Source organism: Furipterus horrens, unplaced genomic scaffold (genome assembly GCF_987537825.1).
Source record: "Furipterus horrens unplaced genomic scaffold, mFurHor1.1.pri manual_scaffold_5, whole genome shotgun sequence".
NCBI lineage: Eukaryota > Metazoa > Chordata > Mammalia > Chiroptera > Furipteridae > Furipterus > Furipterus horrens.
Window position 1 is genome coordinate 162,359,663 of NW_028327175.1, and position 14,714 is coordinate 162,374,376.

The 14,714-nt window shown below is 41.6% G+C and overlaps 2 protein-coding genes across 4 annotated transcripts in view; one reads left to right on the forward strand and one right to left on the reverse strand.

The window, feature by feature from the left end:
* Positions 1-14,714, reverse strand: part of MICU1 (mitochondrial calcium uptake 1) — a 237,564-nt gene that overhangs the window by 187,323 nt on the left and 35,527 nt on the right. The window lies entirely within an intron of this gene.
* LOC150010265 (eukaryotic translation initiation factor 1) lies at positions 9,374-10,024 on the forward strand. The gene has a single exon (XM_090279466.1). The coding sequence runs from the start codon at positions 9,505-9,507 to the stop codon at positions 9,844-9,846; it is 342 nt and encodes a 113-aa protein (XP_090135592.1). The 5' UTR covers positions 9,374-9,504; the 3' UTR covers positions 9,847-10,024.

The window sequence follows — 14,714 nt, forward strand, 5'->3', positions numbered from 1 at the left end:
AGGTGGGAAAAAGAGCAGTGGCTGAGATTCCAGACGGTTCTCTCAGCTGCAAAGGTTCCCCCTGAGGAGTATGGGGTTTCTACTCAACACCAGGCTACCCACCTCAGAGTATCAGAGCTGGAGAGAAGCACCCACATAACATCTGGTTGTGAAAATCAATGAGGATTCTGTCTAGAGATAAGAGTCCGTTAGAGAAACAGGTGCCCTCTTAAAGGGCCAAAGCACAAAATCTCGTTTACTGCCACTCACCCTGGGATCACATGAAGGGAAGGTGGGGCAGACTAGAGTCAAGTGAGGAGAGACTGAGGATTGTGGCTTTGTAAAGAGAGCTGAGGGGACAGCCACTGGGACTCCAGTGCTGCATCCCTCTCCCGTACCACAGATGCCATCTTCCTCAGGTGGAGCATGCGCCTCCATATGGCATCAGATGGGGGGAATGTAACAGGCCCACTTTCTGGACTCCCTGTCATCCCACCCCGAGAAACTGTGCCCTGCTCAGGACTCAGTTGTCTGGGCCAGGGTGTAGAGGTCTTGGCAGACTCAGGGGTTGTCAGTGACTAAGCTGTGTGGCCTTGGGGTGGGAACCATTCCCCGCACAATCCCATGTACCTGATTGTCATCTCTCCCTCTTAGGAGATCTCCCAGCCTCACTCTCTGGGCTCCTGGCAGCCCTACCCTCCAAACTTCCAGTGGCTCCACCTTGCCATGGTTTGGGCAGAATCAGGGGCACAATGAGGTGTATGGCACCGGGTCAGGGACCATTCCCCACACCTTCCCTCAGGTCTGACTGAACCTTGCCCTCTCCAGACTCCCAGCAACCCAGCCCTGCTGAGATCAGTTTCCTGACTAATTTGGGACAGACTGAGTTGTAGAGCTCTATGACAGTGAGAAATTTTCCCTTGCATGCTAGACCCATGCAGTACCCTCCCTTCAAATGGTTAAATTTTGGTTGGTAGGGCCTGATAAACTCTGCTGGCCTCCCCCTGACAACTCCATGAGACCGCACTCCACCACAAATGTGTGAGCACCCAGCGGGAAGCAGCTACACTTGGTATACACTGGGACATTTGCTGGGTGGCCTCAGAACCAGCAATGGAACTGAGTTTGAACCTGTATCAATCTGGTGAATGCCAGTGGTCCCTACCTGGTGACTCTCTGAAAACTGACCTCATGCAACTCAGTACCACCAGAAGCTCTTTCAGTACTGAGACTAACCAGCAGCCGCCAGATGGATACAGATCTTGAGGTTACTTGAGACCTGGCCCTGGGCCTGGTGCTCGTAAAAGCCAGCCTTGGTGAGCAGCTTGGTCCTTTCCCCAAATAAAAGAACTGAAGAAATCTCCAGAAAAAGAGCTCAATGAAATGGAGGCAAGCAACTTACCAGATATAAAGTTTGAAAGAATGGTTAAAAAACCACAAGGAACTTAGTGAGAACTACGACAGCATGAAAAAGGACATAGAAACCATAAAAAATAACCAGTTAAAAATGAAAATTACAATGCCTGAAATGAATATCCTAGAAGGAATAAACTATAGGTTGTATGAAGCAGAAGATCAAGCCAGCAATTTAGAACACAAAGTAACAGAAAACACCCGATAAGAGCAGTAAAAAAAGAAAATAATTTATTAAAATGAGGATAGATTAAGTGGTCTTTGGGACAACATGTAGTGTAACAACATCGGCATCATAGGGGTACCAAGAAAAAAAAGAGAGAGAGAGAGAGAGAGGGAGAGAGAGAGAGAGAGAGAGAGAGAGAGAGAGAGAGAGAGAGAGAGAGAGAGAGATCAAGGGATCAAGGACCTATTTGAAGAAATAATGACTGAAAACGTCCCTAACCAAATGAATTAAAAAGACATATAAGTCAAGGTAGCACAGAGTTCCAAACAAGATGGACCCAAAGAGGCCAACACTAAAACACATCATCATTGAAATGGCAAAGGTTAAAAACAGATAAAGCAGCAAGAGAAAGATAGTTACCTACAAGGTTGATCTCATAAGACTGTCAGCTGATTTATCAACAGAAACATTTCAGGCCAGAAGAGATTGGCATGAAACATTCAAAGTAATAAAAAGCAAGAACCTATAAACAAGACTACTTTACACAACAAGGCTATCATTTAAGATTGAAGAAGAAATAAAGAGCTTCCCAGACAAGAAAACTAAAGGAATTCATTACATGAGCTTTACAAAAAATGGAAAAAGTATTCTTCAAGAAGAAGAAGAGGGGGAAAAAAAAGGAAAATAGTTAAAAGAATACAATGACAATAAATACGTATCTATCAATAATCACTTTAAATGTGAATGGCTTAAATGCGCCAATCAAAAGACATAAGGTAGCTAAATGGATAAGAAAAAAAAGATCCGTATATGTGTTGTCTAAAAGAAAACACCCTTGAGAATGAAAGAAACACACTGACTATAACTAAGAAGATGAAAAAAATATTTTATGCAAATGAAAATGAAAGAAACAAACAAACAAAAACAAAAACAAAACACTGGGGTAGCAATACTTATATTTGAAAAAACAGACTTTAAACCAAAGGCTATAGTAAGAGACAAAGAAGGACATGAAAAATTAAAAGGGGAGCAATCCAACAAAAGGATATAACCATTGTATACACCCAACATGGGAGCACCTAAATATGAAAAGCAAATCTTGATGGACATAAAGAAAGAGACGGACAGTAATACAGTCATAGTAGGTTATTTTAATACCCATTGACATTAATGGACAAATCTAGACAGAAAATCATCAAGGAGATGGCAGTCTTAAATGACACACTAGATCAGATGGATGTAATTTCTATCTTCAAGCAAAAGGTTGCAGATTCAATTCCCTGTGGGGGCATGTATGGAAGCAACTGATGGATATTTCTCTCTCACATTGATGTTTTTCTCTTTCTGTTTCTCTCCCTCTTCCCCCACGCCCTAAACTCAATAAACATATCCTCAGGTGAAGTTAAAAAAAATTTGTCATTATTTGCAGATGACATGGAAAACAGTATGGCGTTACCTAAAAAATTTAAAATGGAACTGCCATATGACCCAGCATGTCCTCTTCTGGGAATATATCTGAAGAAACCTGAGACACTAATTGTAAAGAATATATGCACCCCTACCTTCATTGCAGTATTATTTATAATAGCCAAGATTTGGATGAAAAAGCTGTGGTACATTTAAACAATGAAAAACTACTCAGCTGTATAAAAAAGGACATCTTACCTTTTGTTACAGAAAGGATGGGCCTTGAGAGTACTATACTAAGTGAAATAAGCCAGTCAGAGAAAAAGACAAATACCTTATGATTTCACTTATATGTGTAATCTAATAAACAAAAATAAACTAACAAGAAAAATAGAAACAGACTCATACATAGAGAGCAGGCTGACAACTGTTGACAGGAGTGAGGAGGTTGAGTAAAAAACCAAAAAAACTCATAGACCTGGACAACACTGTGGTCATTGCCAAGGGGGTGGGGGTGGTGAGTTGGAGGAGGGTATAGGATGATGGACAGAGATTTGACTTGGGGTGTGAACACACAATACAGTATACAGATGTGCTGTAGAATTGTGCATCTGAAACCTGTATAATTTTGTAAACCAATAAATTCAGTAAAGGAGAAAAGAATGAGAAAAGTGCCTAGATCTGGTTTTATCTCTTTAATGCTCTTATATTTCTGGGGACAAAATTTACTCAATTGCACTTGGGGGGAGGGGCTAAAATCATATCATATACTCATGATTTATTAATTTTGAGAATCTATGTTTGTGTACTCTAGAGGATTTTAAAAGTTGGAAGTTCTTAGTTTTACTAACATTCCACTTACATTTTGATATTGTAATTTAAATATTACTCTTTTCATCTCATTTCTCCAGTAGTTCTAATCTTATTCGCCGAAGTACACATTAAAAGATATTTCTCTTCATCTTCTCTAGTGTAATTTTTATAGATGCCAAGTAGAGAGAAAAAGCCAACTGAGAACAGGTTCTTTTATAATTTAATCCCTAGCTTTGTAGTGAAGGAATGGTGTAACTTGTTGAATATGTTAATTTTTGATGAGAGACAATTTAAACAGATTTAAGATCAGCTTTCCAACTGAATCTAGAGAATTGAATGGGCAAACTGACATCAGTTATGCAGTTAGCATGCACATTTATGGTGTAGATTAAATGAAATAAAAAGCAGTGCATTTTTCTTCCCCAATAGCCCCCAGCCAAACACAAAATAAAGGGATGCCTCTAAAAAATAGCTTTTATGTGAATTGAAAAATGATGAAGAGGTATTTCTAACCAAGAAATATCAAGGGAGACAAGTGAAAGATAATTCTGTTACCAGAGAAAAGCATCATCTATCCAACAAGAAACTGAACAAGTTTGCTTGTTTTTCAAACCTGTGACAGTATATCACTGCTATGTCTCTGTATCTATTATTTTAAGACTATTAAACTTGGTGTAACGCTTTTGGTAAACTACAAAGGGTCATAGACCAAGGAAATTATTTAATTCAACATCCTTATTTTACAGATGAAAGGACTGAGATCCAGGTAAGTTATGTGGTTTACCATAGCTAATAATTCAAAAACCTACAATCGATCTAGCTAAGATAATTAATAAAGGTGGGTGGCTGTGCTAAGCAACAGTTTTTTTTCAGTGTGGAAGGAATAGCCTTATATTGAAAGATAATATCATCTAGGACTTCCATAGCTAGAGAGAATTCAATGTCTTCAAAGCTGCAAAGGACAGGCTGAGTCTCTTGTTAGGGACTAATGAAGCTAGTGATTTTTAAGTTGAAGCCAATGCTCACTTACTTACCATTTTGAAAATGCTAAATCCACTTAGCTTGTATTCTACAAATGGAACAAGAGCATATCTGTTTACAACATGGTTTACTGAATATTTTCAGGCCACTGCTGAGTCTATTCCTCAGGAAAAGATTCCTTTCAAAATATTACTGCTCATTAACAATGCACCTTGTCACCCAGGAGTTCTGATGGAGATGTACAATAAGATTAATGTTTTCATTTCTGCTAACACTACATCCATTCTGCAGCCCATGGATCAAGGAGTAATGTTGAATTTCAAGTCTTATTATTTAAGAAATATATTTCATAAGGCTAAAGCTGCCACAGTAAATCGAAAACCTTCTGAAAAGGATTCACAATTCTATAGACAGCATTAAGAACATTCATGATTCATGGATGAGGTCAAAATAGTGACATTAACAGAAATTTGAATAAAGCTTATTCCAAACCCCAGTAATGACTTTGAGGGTCTCGGATTTCTGTGAAGGAAGTAATAGTACATGTTGTGGAAGCAGCATGAGGACTAGAATTATAAAAGAAGTCTGGAGTTTTCTGTAAAATGATGTTATAGGTAAATACAGTACGCAGGACCTCCCACAACCACATCAAAATTACAACTAAATTACAGAACAAACATCATTGAGAACCACGTGAAGTCTAGGTGAATGAAAGTCCTATAACTAAGGATATAAATAAGAAGCCATGTTGAGACTGGTAGAAGGGGCAGAGATGCAGAAAAGGTTGGTCCTACACTCATGTGTGGCGGTTAAAAATCACGAGGGATATTTTGGCTGTGGAGGTCCCCCTCAGGAGCCAGGGTTCCCAGCCCCATACCTAAAAACCAAACCCAGGATTCCAGTGCTGGGAAGTCCCCAAACATTCTGAATGTGAAAACTAATGGGAGATGTGGCTGAGTGAGTCAGAGTGCTTCGGGAGTCCCAGGAATTCCTCTTTTTTAAAAGGCCCATGCTCTGACTTACTCAGACTCACTTGTTCTGAGCTGCCACACTGGGGAAGCAGCACACACACAAAAATAACACCAGGGGCATATGGCGAGGAATTATCTGAATTATCTGGCTTCCGGATGAGGGCTGGATGGGTAGCTTTCACTGAGACAGAAGTGCTGGCAGAGGGCATTATTCCTTTGCTGAGTTCACCCCCACAGAACCAGTAGGCTGGCATCATATCTAAGTCTACATCAACCAGGCTATACTGTTTGCCCTGCCCTGGTGATTTCCTGAGACCATGCCCCACCCAAGTTACAGGCCTAACCAAGCCATTTTCAGTGGCTTTTCCTTTTGGTTCATGCTTCAGATTTTCCTAAAATCTCTCTAAAAAGAAGCATATGGTCTCTACATACTCCATACTTCTTGCTAAGTGGCCTGGCATTAGTGGCAGCCAACCTCAGTTTGCAGCTTGGCTTCTCTGGAGCACTCCAAGTCTAGCACAAATAGTCGTCTGCAGATCATCTATAGCTTATGCTGGGAGGCTCCAGGCAGGGCACAGGCAATGGCTGACTTTGCACCTCCTGGAGGACCCAGAGTCAGTGTACCTAGTGCACACAGTTTCAGACCATGTCAAATTATAATCCAACCACCTCCACAACTGATACATTCAAGGGGCACACTTATTTGGCACCAAAGCCCCAGTGAAGGGAGTTCTACTCTGTGTGGTTGGCTCCTGCACATCAGCTCCTCCAGTGGAGTTGCAGATGGTTTTCAGAGCCAGATGGCCTGGGGGTCAATCCCTCCCAGTGACTTGACAACAGCAATTAACACTCAACTACAATACAGTGCACACAACACACAAGGCGGTGAGTGGGAGGAGCATACCTGGAGCCCCTGACACAGATAACTGGGGAGCATGTGCCACTGAATCTCACAGGACAACTACTACAGAAGACCACTGCGCCAATGTTACAGAAACAGGGGAGTCCAAAAACAAACCCCAGAGTTTGCGGCTGGGAGATAGGGAGCAGGAAGCAGCTTTCAGGATGCCCTTGCATGCCTGGAGCTAGTGGCTGGATACATTGTTGCAAAGATCTGCTTTACTTCCAAGACTCAGGAAGATGGGAGGGATCTTGGACTGTGGGCTGGTACGGAAGAAGCAGACAGAGCCTACGTAGGGTTCTGTGAATGGTCAGAACTGTTTGCAACACCCACTGCGTGAGAGGACGCAGGGGGAGAGAGGAGGCAGGGAGGAAGAGAGAAGGAGCTGGAGACATTTTGGGCTGGCTCTGGCTCTAGGAGGCTCTCTCTCTCAGGCTCTCTCTGGCCCTAACGCCCTCACTCTCTGGCTCTTGTGGGCTCCCTCCATCTGGCTTGGAGAAGGGATCTCCAGGCTGCTTTAAGAAGAGGCTCTTGCCAGGCTGCTTTGAGAAGGAGAGGAGATCCATGCGGTTTGCAGGAAGAAGGCAGTTTACAAGGAGGCTGAGAATCCAGGCGTTCCTGCATTGAGAGCTGGAGGGCACCACAGCACAGAAAGGACCTCCCCAATCAGAACTGAGCGATTGGCAGCTACTGGTAAAGCTGAACTGTGCCTAGGGAAGTGGGGAAACGGTGTTTCTGACCTTCCTAAGACTGGCCAGGTCTGGGAGGGGGAGGCAGAACTATGTGTAAATAAACAATTCTTTTTCTTTTCACCAAACTTTGGTATTCAGAGTTATAATTCTGGTGGTGGGCAATCGGGCCCCTAACTAAACAGCCCATGGGTTCTGTTTCAATCGGAGCAGCCCAGGGGTTCTGTTACACCAAGACCAAGAAACATAGCAGCACAACCTAATACACAGAAATAAACATAAAGAGGCAGCCAAAATAAGGAGACAAAGAAACAGAACAGGATAAGATCCAAAATGGCAGAGGAGTAAGTGGAAGCTACACTAACTTGCTGCCAAGACCAGTCTGGATTTACAACCCAATTGTGGAGAAATCATCTGGAATAACCGATTGCACACCAGCTGGAGAGAAGTCTTACAACCACTGAGAGACAGAAAAGGCCACTACATCACAACGTGACTGGTAGGAAGTGCGGAGACATGAAAGCGCTGGCTGGGCTCTCATGGGTGGCAGCTGAAGGGACTAAGAAACAGATCAGCAGCTGGGAGTTCCCCCTGGGAAGGGCAGGGTCTAAACTCCCAGCTGGGCTTCCCAGCAACAGAGCGGAAAGTAAAATAGTGTCCAGCTGTGAAAAGTGAAAAGCCACAGGGTTTCTTGCTAGTCAGAGAGAAACATCTGGAGAAAAAGAGCTCTTAAGCGGATCACATACGAAAATATTTTGGCCCCCACTTACCCTGGGCTCAAGCAGAGGTAAGGCAAAGAGGACTAGAGACGACTGAAGAGAATTTGGGGCGGTGGATTTGAGGGGAGAACTGGAGGAGCAGCTGACCAGGTCCCGGTGCTGACTCATTCCCAATACTGCAGGCAGACCACTCCCCTCTGAGTGGCCTCAGCCTGAGGGGAAGCAAAAGCCTCGCCTACAAGAATTAAGCTGCCCCACCCTCCGGTGCTTAAGCCTGACAGCTGATCACAGATTGAATAGATTAATAACTAAAGGAGACAGACAAAGGCAGAAGATCCCTGGAAGTCTCCAACAGCCTGCCTAGGCCCAGACTGGTACATGATCTGATGCCACCAGGGGCAGATCCAGGAAGTGCAGATCAATCTAAGAAGCAGCAACAAACAATAAGAGTCACAAAAATGGTGAGACAGAGAAACAACCCCCTATCGAAAGGAAAAGAAGAATCCCCCAAATGTGCTAAATGAAATAGAGGGAAGCAAACTATCAGAAATGGAATTCAAAACATGGATTATGGGGAAGCTCAATGAGCTCAGCGAGCTCAAGGAAAACTACAAAGAACTCCAGGGAAACTACAAAAAACTCCAGGGAAACTACAAGGAACTTACTAAGGATTACACCAGCATGAAAAAGGACATAGAAGCTATCAATAAGAGCCAGGAGGAAATGAAGAATACAATTTCTGAATTGAAGAACACAGTAGAAGGAATTAAAAGCAGGCTAGAGGAAGCAGAAGATTGGATCAGCGAGCTGGAGGACAACGTAGAAAAAAAACTCCCAGACAGTGCAACAAAATAAAAAAAGACTGAAAAAGAATGAAGAAGTTTTAAGAGAGCTGCAGGATAACATGAACATAATACTATCCATATCAGAGGAATACCAGAAGGAGAAGAAGAGGAGCAAGGGATAGAAAACTCATTTGAAAAACTAATGACAGAAAACTTCCCTAACATGATGAGAGAGAGTCACGCAAGTCCAGGAAGCACAGAGGGTCCCAATGAAGATGAACCCCAACAGGCCCAATTCAAGACACATCATAATTAAAATGGCAACATTCAAAGACAAAGAGAGGATCCTAAAAGCAGCAAGAGAGAAACAGCTAATAACATACAAGGGAGCTCCATAAGACTACCATCAGATTTCTCAGCAGAAACACTACAAGCCAGAAGGGAATGGCAAAAAATATTCCAAGCAATGAAAAACAAAGGCCTACAACCAAGAATACTCTACCCAGCAAGGCTCTCATTCAAAATGGAAGGTGAGGCCCCAGTCGCTGAGCCGCCGCCGAGGACTCAGCAACCTTCCCCTTGAGCCCCCCTTGCTTCCCGACGCTCCATCCCCCCTGCCCACCTTCTCCCGCCGCAGCCTTCCGCAGGCCGTTTCCACCGAGGAAAAGGAATCGTATCGTATGTCCGCTATCCAGAACCTCCACTCTTTCGACCCCTTTGCTGATGCAAGTAAGGGTGATGATCTGCTTCCTGCTGGCACTGAGGATTATATCCATATAAGAATTCAACAGAGAAACGGCAGGAAGACCCTTACTACTGTCCAAGGGATCGCTGATGATTACGATAAAAAGAAACTAGTGAAGGCGTTTAAGAAGAAATTTGCCTGCAATGGTACTGTAATTGAGCATCCAGAATATGGAGAAGTAATTCAGCTACAGGGTGACCAGCGCAAGAACATATGCCAGTTCCTCGTAGAGATTGGACTGGCTAAGGACGACCAGCTGAAGGTTCATGGGTTTTAAGTGCTTTTGGCTCACTGAAGCTTAAGTAAGGGTTTTCTTGCAATGAGTAGAATTTCCATTCTGTCCCTTGTCACAAGTTTAAAAACCACACAGCTTGTATAATGTAACCATCCGGGGCCTGCTTTTAACCTGGACTAGTGTAACTCCTTCACGCAATAAACTGAAAAGAGCCAAAAAAAAAAAAAAAAAAGGAAGGTGAAATAAGGAGTTTCCAAGACAAAAGAAGGCTAAAAGAATACATCTCCACCAAAGCAGCATTGCAAGAAATGCTAAAGGGTCTGCTTTAAGAAGATGAAGACACAGAGAGACAGAGAGGAACACAAGTACAAAGGGGGAAAATGACAATGAATAAGTACCTATCGATAATAACCTTAAATGTAAATGGATTATATGCTCTAATCAAAAGACATAGGGTAGCTGAATGGGTTAGAAAGCATGACCCACATATATGCTGTCTACAAGAGACCTACCTTAGAACAAACGATCTATACAAACTGAAAGTGAAGGGATGGAAAAAAGTATTTCAAGCAAATGGACACACACACACAAAAAAGCTGGGAAGCCCTGGCTGCTGTGGCTCAGTGAATTGAGCGTCGGCCTGCGAGCCAAGTGTTGCTGGTTCGATTCCTAGTCCAGGCACACAGTAGGTTGCATGTCATGTCCCCAGTTGGGGGCACGAGAGAGAGGCAACCACACAGTGATGTTTCTCTCCCTCTCTTCCCCTCTCTCTACAAACAAACAAACAAATAAATAATTTTACAAAAAATGCTGGGGTAGCAATACTTATATCAGACGAAACAGATTTCACAGCTGAAAAATCCTGAAACACCAATTCAAAAGAACCTATGCACCCCTATGTTCATAGCAGCACTATTTACAATAGCCAACTGCTCGAAACAGCCTAAGTGCCCATCTGTAGATGAGTGGATCAAAAAACTGTGGTACATTTACACAATGGAGTACTATGTAGCAGAAAGAAAGAAGGAACTTCTACAATTTGCAACAACATGGATGGAACTAGAGAGAATTATGCTTAGCGAAATAAGCCAGGCAATGAAAGAAAAATACCTTATGCTGTCACCTGTTACAGGAGACTAATGCACAACACAAACAAATGAGCAAAGTTGAACCAGAGGTATGCAAACAAGGAATAGACTAACAGTGACAAGGGGGGAGGTGGGAGGAAGAAAACGGGGTAAGAAGGGGAAGGGTGTAGTCAAAGAACATGTATAAGTGACCCCTGGACATGGACAACTGGGTGGGGACTGACTCTGGGAGAATGGGTGGGCAGGGTGCAGGGAAGCAATAAGAAAAAAAGTGGGACAACTGTAATGTGAAAACAAACAAAAAAATTTTTAGTGGGGGAAAAAAAGAAAATATAAAGAATGGAAATGCAATTTTAGTGAATATTAGAAGGACAAGGATTTGCCTTCACACCGTATATTTTTCTCCCTATGTGATCCCTCCAGAATTGGCATTGTGAAGAAGTAAATAATGACAGAAGTTTCTTTGCATAAAACTAATAAGACCAGTTTTTTTTACCAAGACTTTGACTGGAATGTCATGCCTAAAGGAGACATGCTTGGGCTCTGGTTGTTACCAAAAAGCCCTGAGGAACTAGGATTGACTTTCAAAGGTAATAAAAGCCCACGAGAAAAAAAGGCCTGGTACCTTGGTTGGTTGTGTGGTCCATGGCACTCTTTCCAGGGAAGGAATGAAGATGCTTTCCTGAAAGATGGCTAGAAGGGACCTTAAGGCACAATGGAAAACCTGAAGGACTTGGAAAAGACAGGTGTTTACAGGCAAGGCTGAATGCCAGGTATGTGGTTCTGCTTCTGTGCCCTGAAGGGCAGACTGAAGGTCACCCTAAAGGTTCCTTGTGTAAGTTCCAGCAAAGCAGAACAAAAGATCGTAAGTGATCATTTGCTGCTCTTGTTGTGTTAATATAAATGAACAGGATAAATTACAAATGGACTTAATGCAGTCCCTTTAATGACAAGGAGGGTAATCTTAAGAAGAAAAATCGTGATTCAAGGAAAATCACAATGCTCAGTGGTAGACTATAAAATAGTGTAGCTCACTGTCTTTAAAGTTTCTCTTCATTTAAAGTTTGTTTTCATTTAAAGTTAAACTATGTCTGTGGCATCATCAAAGATGCTTAATTTACAGGCAAGAAGAATGTCAAATGCCTTGCAACTGGATGTCTTTCCAATAAGACAGTCTTACAGATTTAGAGACATGTTTGTGGGTTATGTTGCATAAATAACATGTGTTTTCTGTTTTCAAAGGGCATAAGCCTATGATCTCATTACCTGTGTGATTGTCTGTACGTATAGGCCTCACTTAATTCTGTCTGCATCGCTGCCTCCTGAGACTCAATGGTCTGGCTGAACTAAGTGGCTGGGTTGGTGAAGAATGGGGTGGTCTGTGGGCTTCACTTTAACACTGGTTTTTCTTTGCTATCCTAATGGGTTGGACAGAAAGGGCCCAGAGGTCTGAGAGGGGGGAAACCTAAAATATTTCCTTCAGCCCAAACTAAGTATAATGGGCAAAAGGGTTTTGGACAGTTGAGGTATGCCTGGCACACATTCCTCCAAAGAAACCCTTTTTTTCCCCTAATGTGCGACATTGAAAAATTAATCCCTGCCTTTTGTCATCTAGTGGTTATGGAATGGATGATGTCTTTTAACCCTGTTGCCAAATCTGTTGCCCCCAGAATACAACAAGGATGTCGGCCTGTTAAACCAAGCACACCTTTGTCCGGGGACAGCCAACTGACCTGAAGTCTCAAGATCCTTCCCCATGTGGGAAGGCCACCCTCCCCTCCACAACCCCACTCTTATTTGGGATTTCTGGACCCAAGCGTAGGTAGGACGATGACCATGCCCAGCTTGAAGCAGCTAGAGGAGCTCGTGACCTTCGCCCAGTGTCCTTCATAAGAATAATAAAGGGTCTTAAGTCTGAGAGGGGGGATTGTTATTTTATATTGTTAATAATTAATTAATTATTACATTTTTTTAAAAAGAAGAATATAGGAAAGGGTGAAGCCAGAGAACTTGTATGTATGACCCATGAGCATAGACTTGGGTGGGGGTGGGATTGCTGAGGGGTGGGGGGTGCTGTGCAGAGGGGAGCAAAGGGGAGAAAACTGGAACTATTGTAACAATATAATCAATAAAATATACTTAAAAAGAAAAAAAACAGAACAGGAGGAATCTCTAGAAAAAAAACTAAATGAATTGGAGGTGAGCAAACTACCAGAGTTCAAAACAATGGTTGAGAACTTTAATAACATAAAACAGGACAAGAAAACCTTAAAAAAGAACCAATCAGAAATAAAGGATAAACTAACTGAAATGAAGAATGAATTACAAAGAATCAACAGTAGAGTAGATGGAGCAGAAAAATCAAATCAATGATTTAAAATATAAGGAAGCAAAAAACACCTATTCAGAAGAGTAAAAAGAAAAAAGAATTCAAAAACATGAGGATAGGATAAAGAGCATCTGGGACAACTTCAAGTGTACCAACATTTGAATCATGGGTCTGCTGGAAGGAAGAGAGAGCAAGAAATTGAAAACCTATTTGAAAAAAATGACAGAAAATTTCCCTAACTTGGTGAAGGAAAAAGACACACAAGTCTAAGGAGCTCAGAGAGTCCCAAACAAGATGAACCCTTTATTCTATTTCCATGCTCACTAAATAATTTTATGATTTATAATTAAGCTTCCTATGTAGACTGCCTTCAAAGAGAGAACAAGCTCATAGTAAATTATTAAATGGGAAATCTGGTTTATAATTTTAATCGCCCATGATATTAATCAGCCTATAGAAGAAGCTTCTCTGAATTCTATCAATTCCATGGCACTAATCAGATCCAGTTTGGGGACTTTCAAGGTTCAAGGGACAGATATTGGACTATGGTGATACCCTGCTCCTCTCTTTGCCATTTCATTTAAACTCCACCCCTGGAACAGTTAAGATTCCAGTGAGAATTTCCCAAAAGTTTCATATGCTCAGAGTTATCAAAAGCAGGGACCACACTCACTTCCCTTATGCCATGGTGTAATCAAAACAGAGGAAGACAACAAATGAAGAGTCTAGAGAAGGGAAAGTGATGGGAATACTGATTTGCTGGATATGACACAGATTTTTGTGTGGAACAAACATGACTACTTGCATTTTTGTTACAAATAATATAGGAATACAACTTTATTGTTGAAAATGTTACTGTACAGAAACTGTCTTCAATTTTATACATCTGAAATCCCAACACTTCCTAGAAATAACCTCAGAAAGAAGTTTGTATGTACTTTCCTAAAATTGTTCTATTTGTTTACATATAAATAATTATATATATATATTCATGTATACTCACATATTCAGCATTTGGGATACTCTTTGTTTTATATAATGGGACCATACCATATACATTTGCAATTTTAAAAAACTTAACAATATAAATTATTATCATTCCATCAAGGGATATACAGATGTAACTCTTTTTTACACTACAGAGTGTTTCATTCTCTGTCTGTCACTATTTGGCAAATAATTCTGTTTAACTGTTTCCATACAACCATAGCTACAGGGACTTTTTTCCTGTGCATTTATTTTTATTCAAGAATAGTTATGGGACGGATATCTAGAAATGAAACTGCTGGTTTTAAAGTAGTGCAATCATTTTAACTTTGAGGGATTCTGCCAACTTTCCAATTTACACACCCACCAGCAGTGTACAAGGGTACTCGTTTCCCTGTATTTGTTATTATCAATCTTTCCCATTTATATGACGGATAAAAAATTACATCTTATTCAATTAGTATATTCCCTATAATAAAAAAGTTTGATCATATTTATTGTTAAAG

Excerpts from the sequence above, each read along its gene's own strand:
- LOC150010265 (XM_090279466.1), top strand. The coding sequence starts at position 9,505 with ATGTCCGCTATCCAGAACCTCCACTCTTTCGACCCCTTTGCTGATGCA.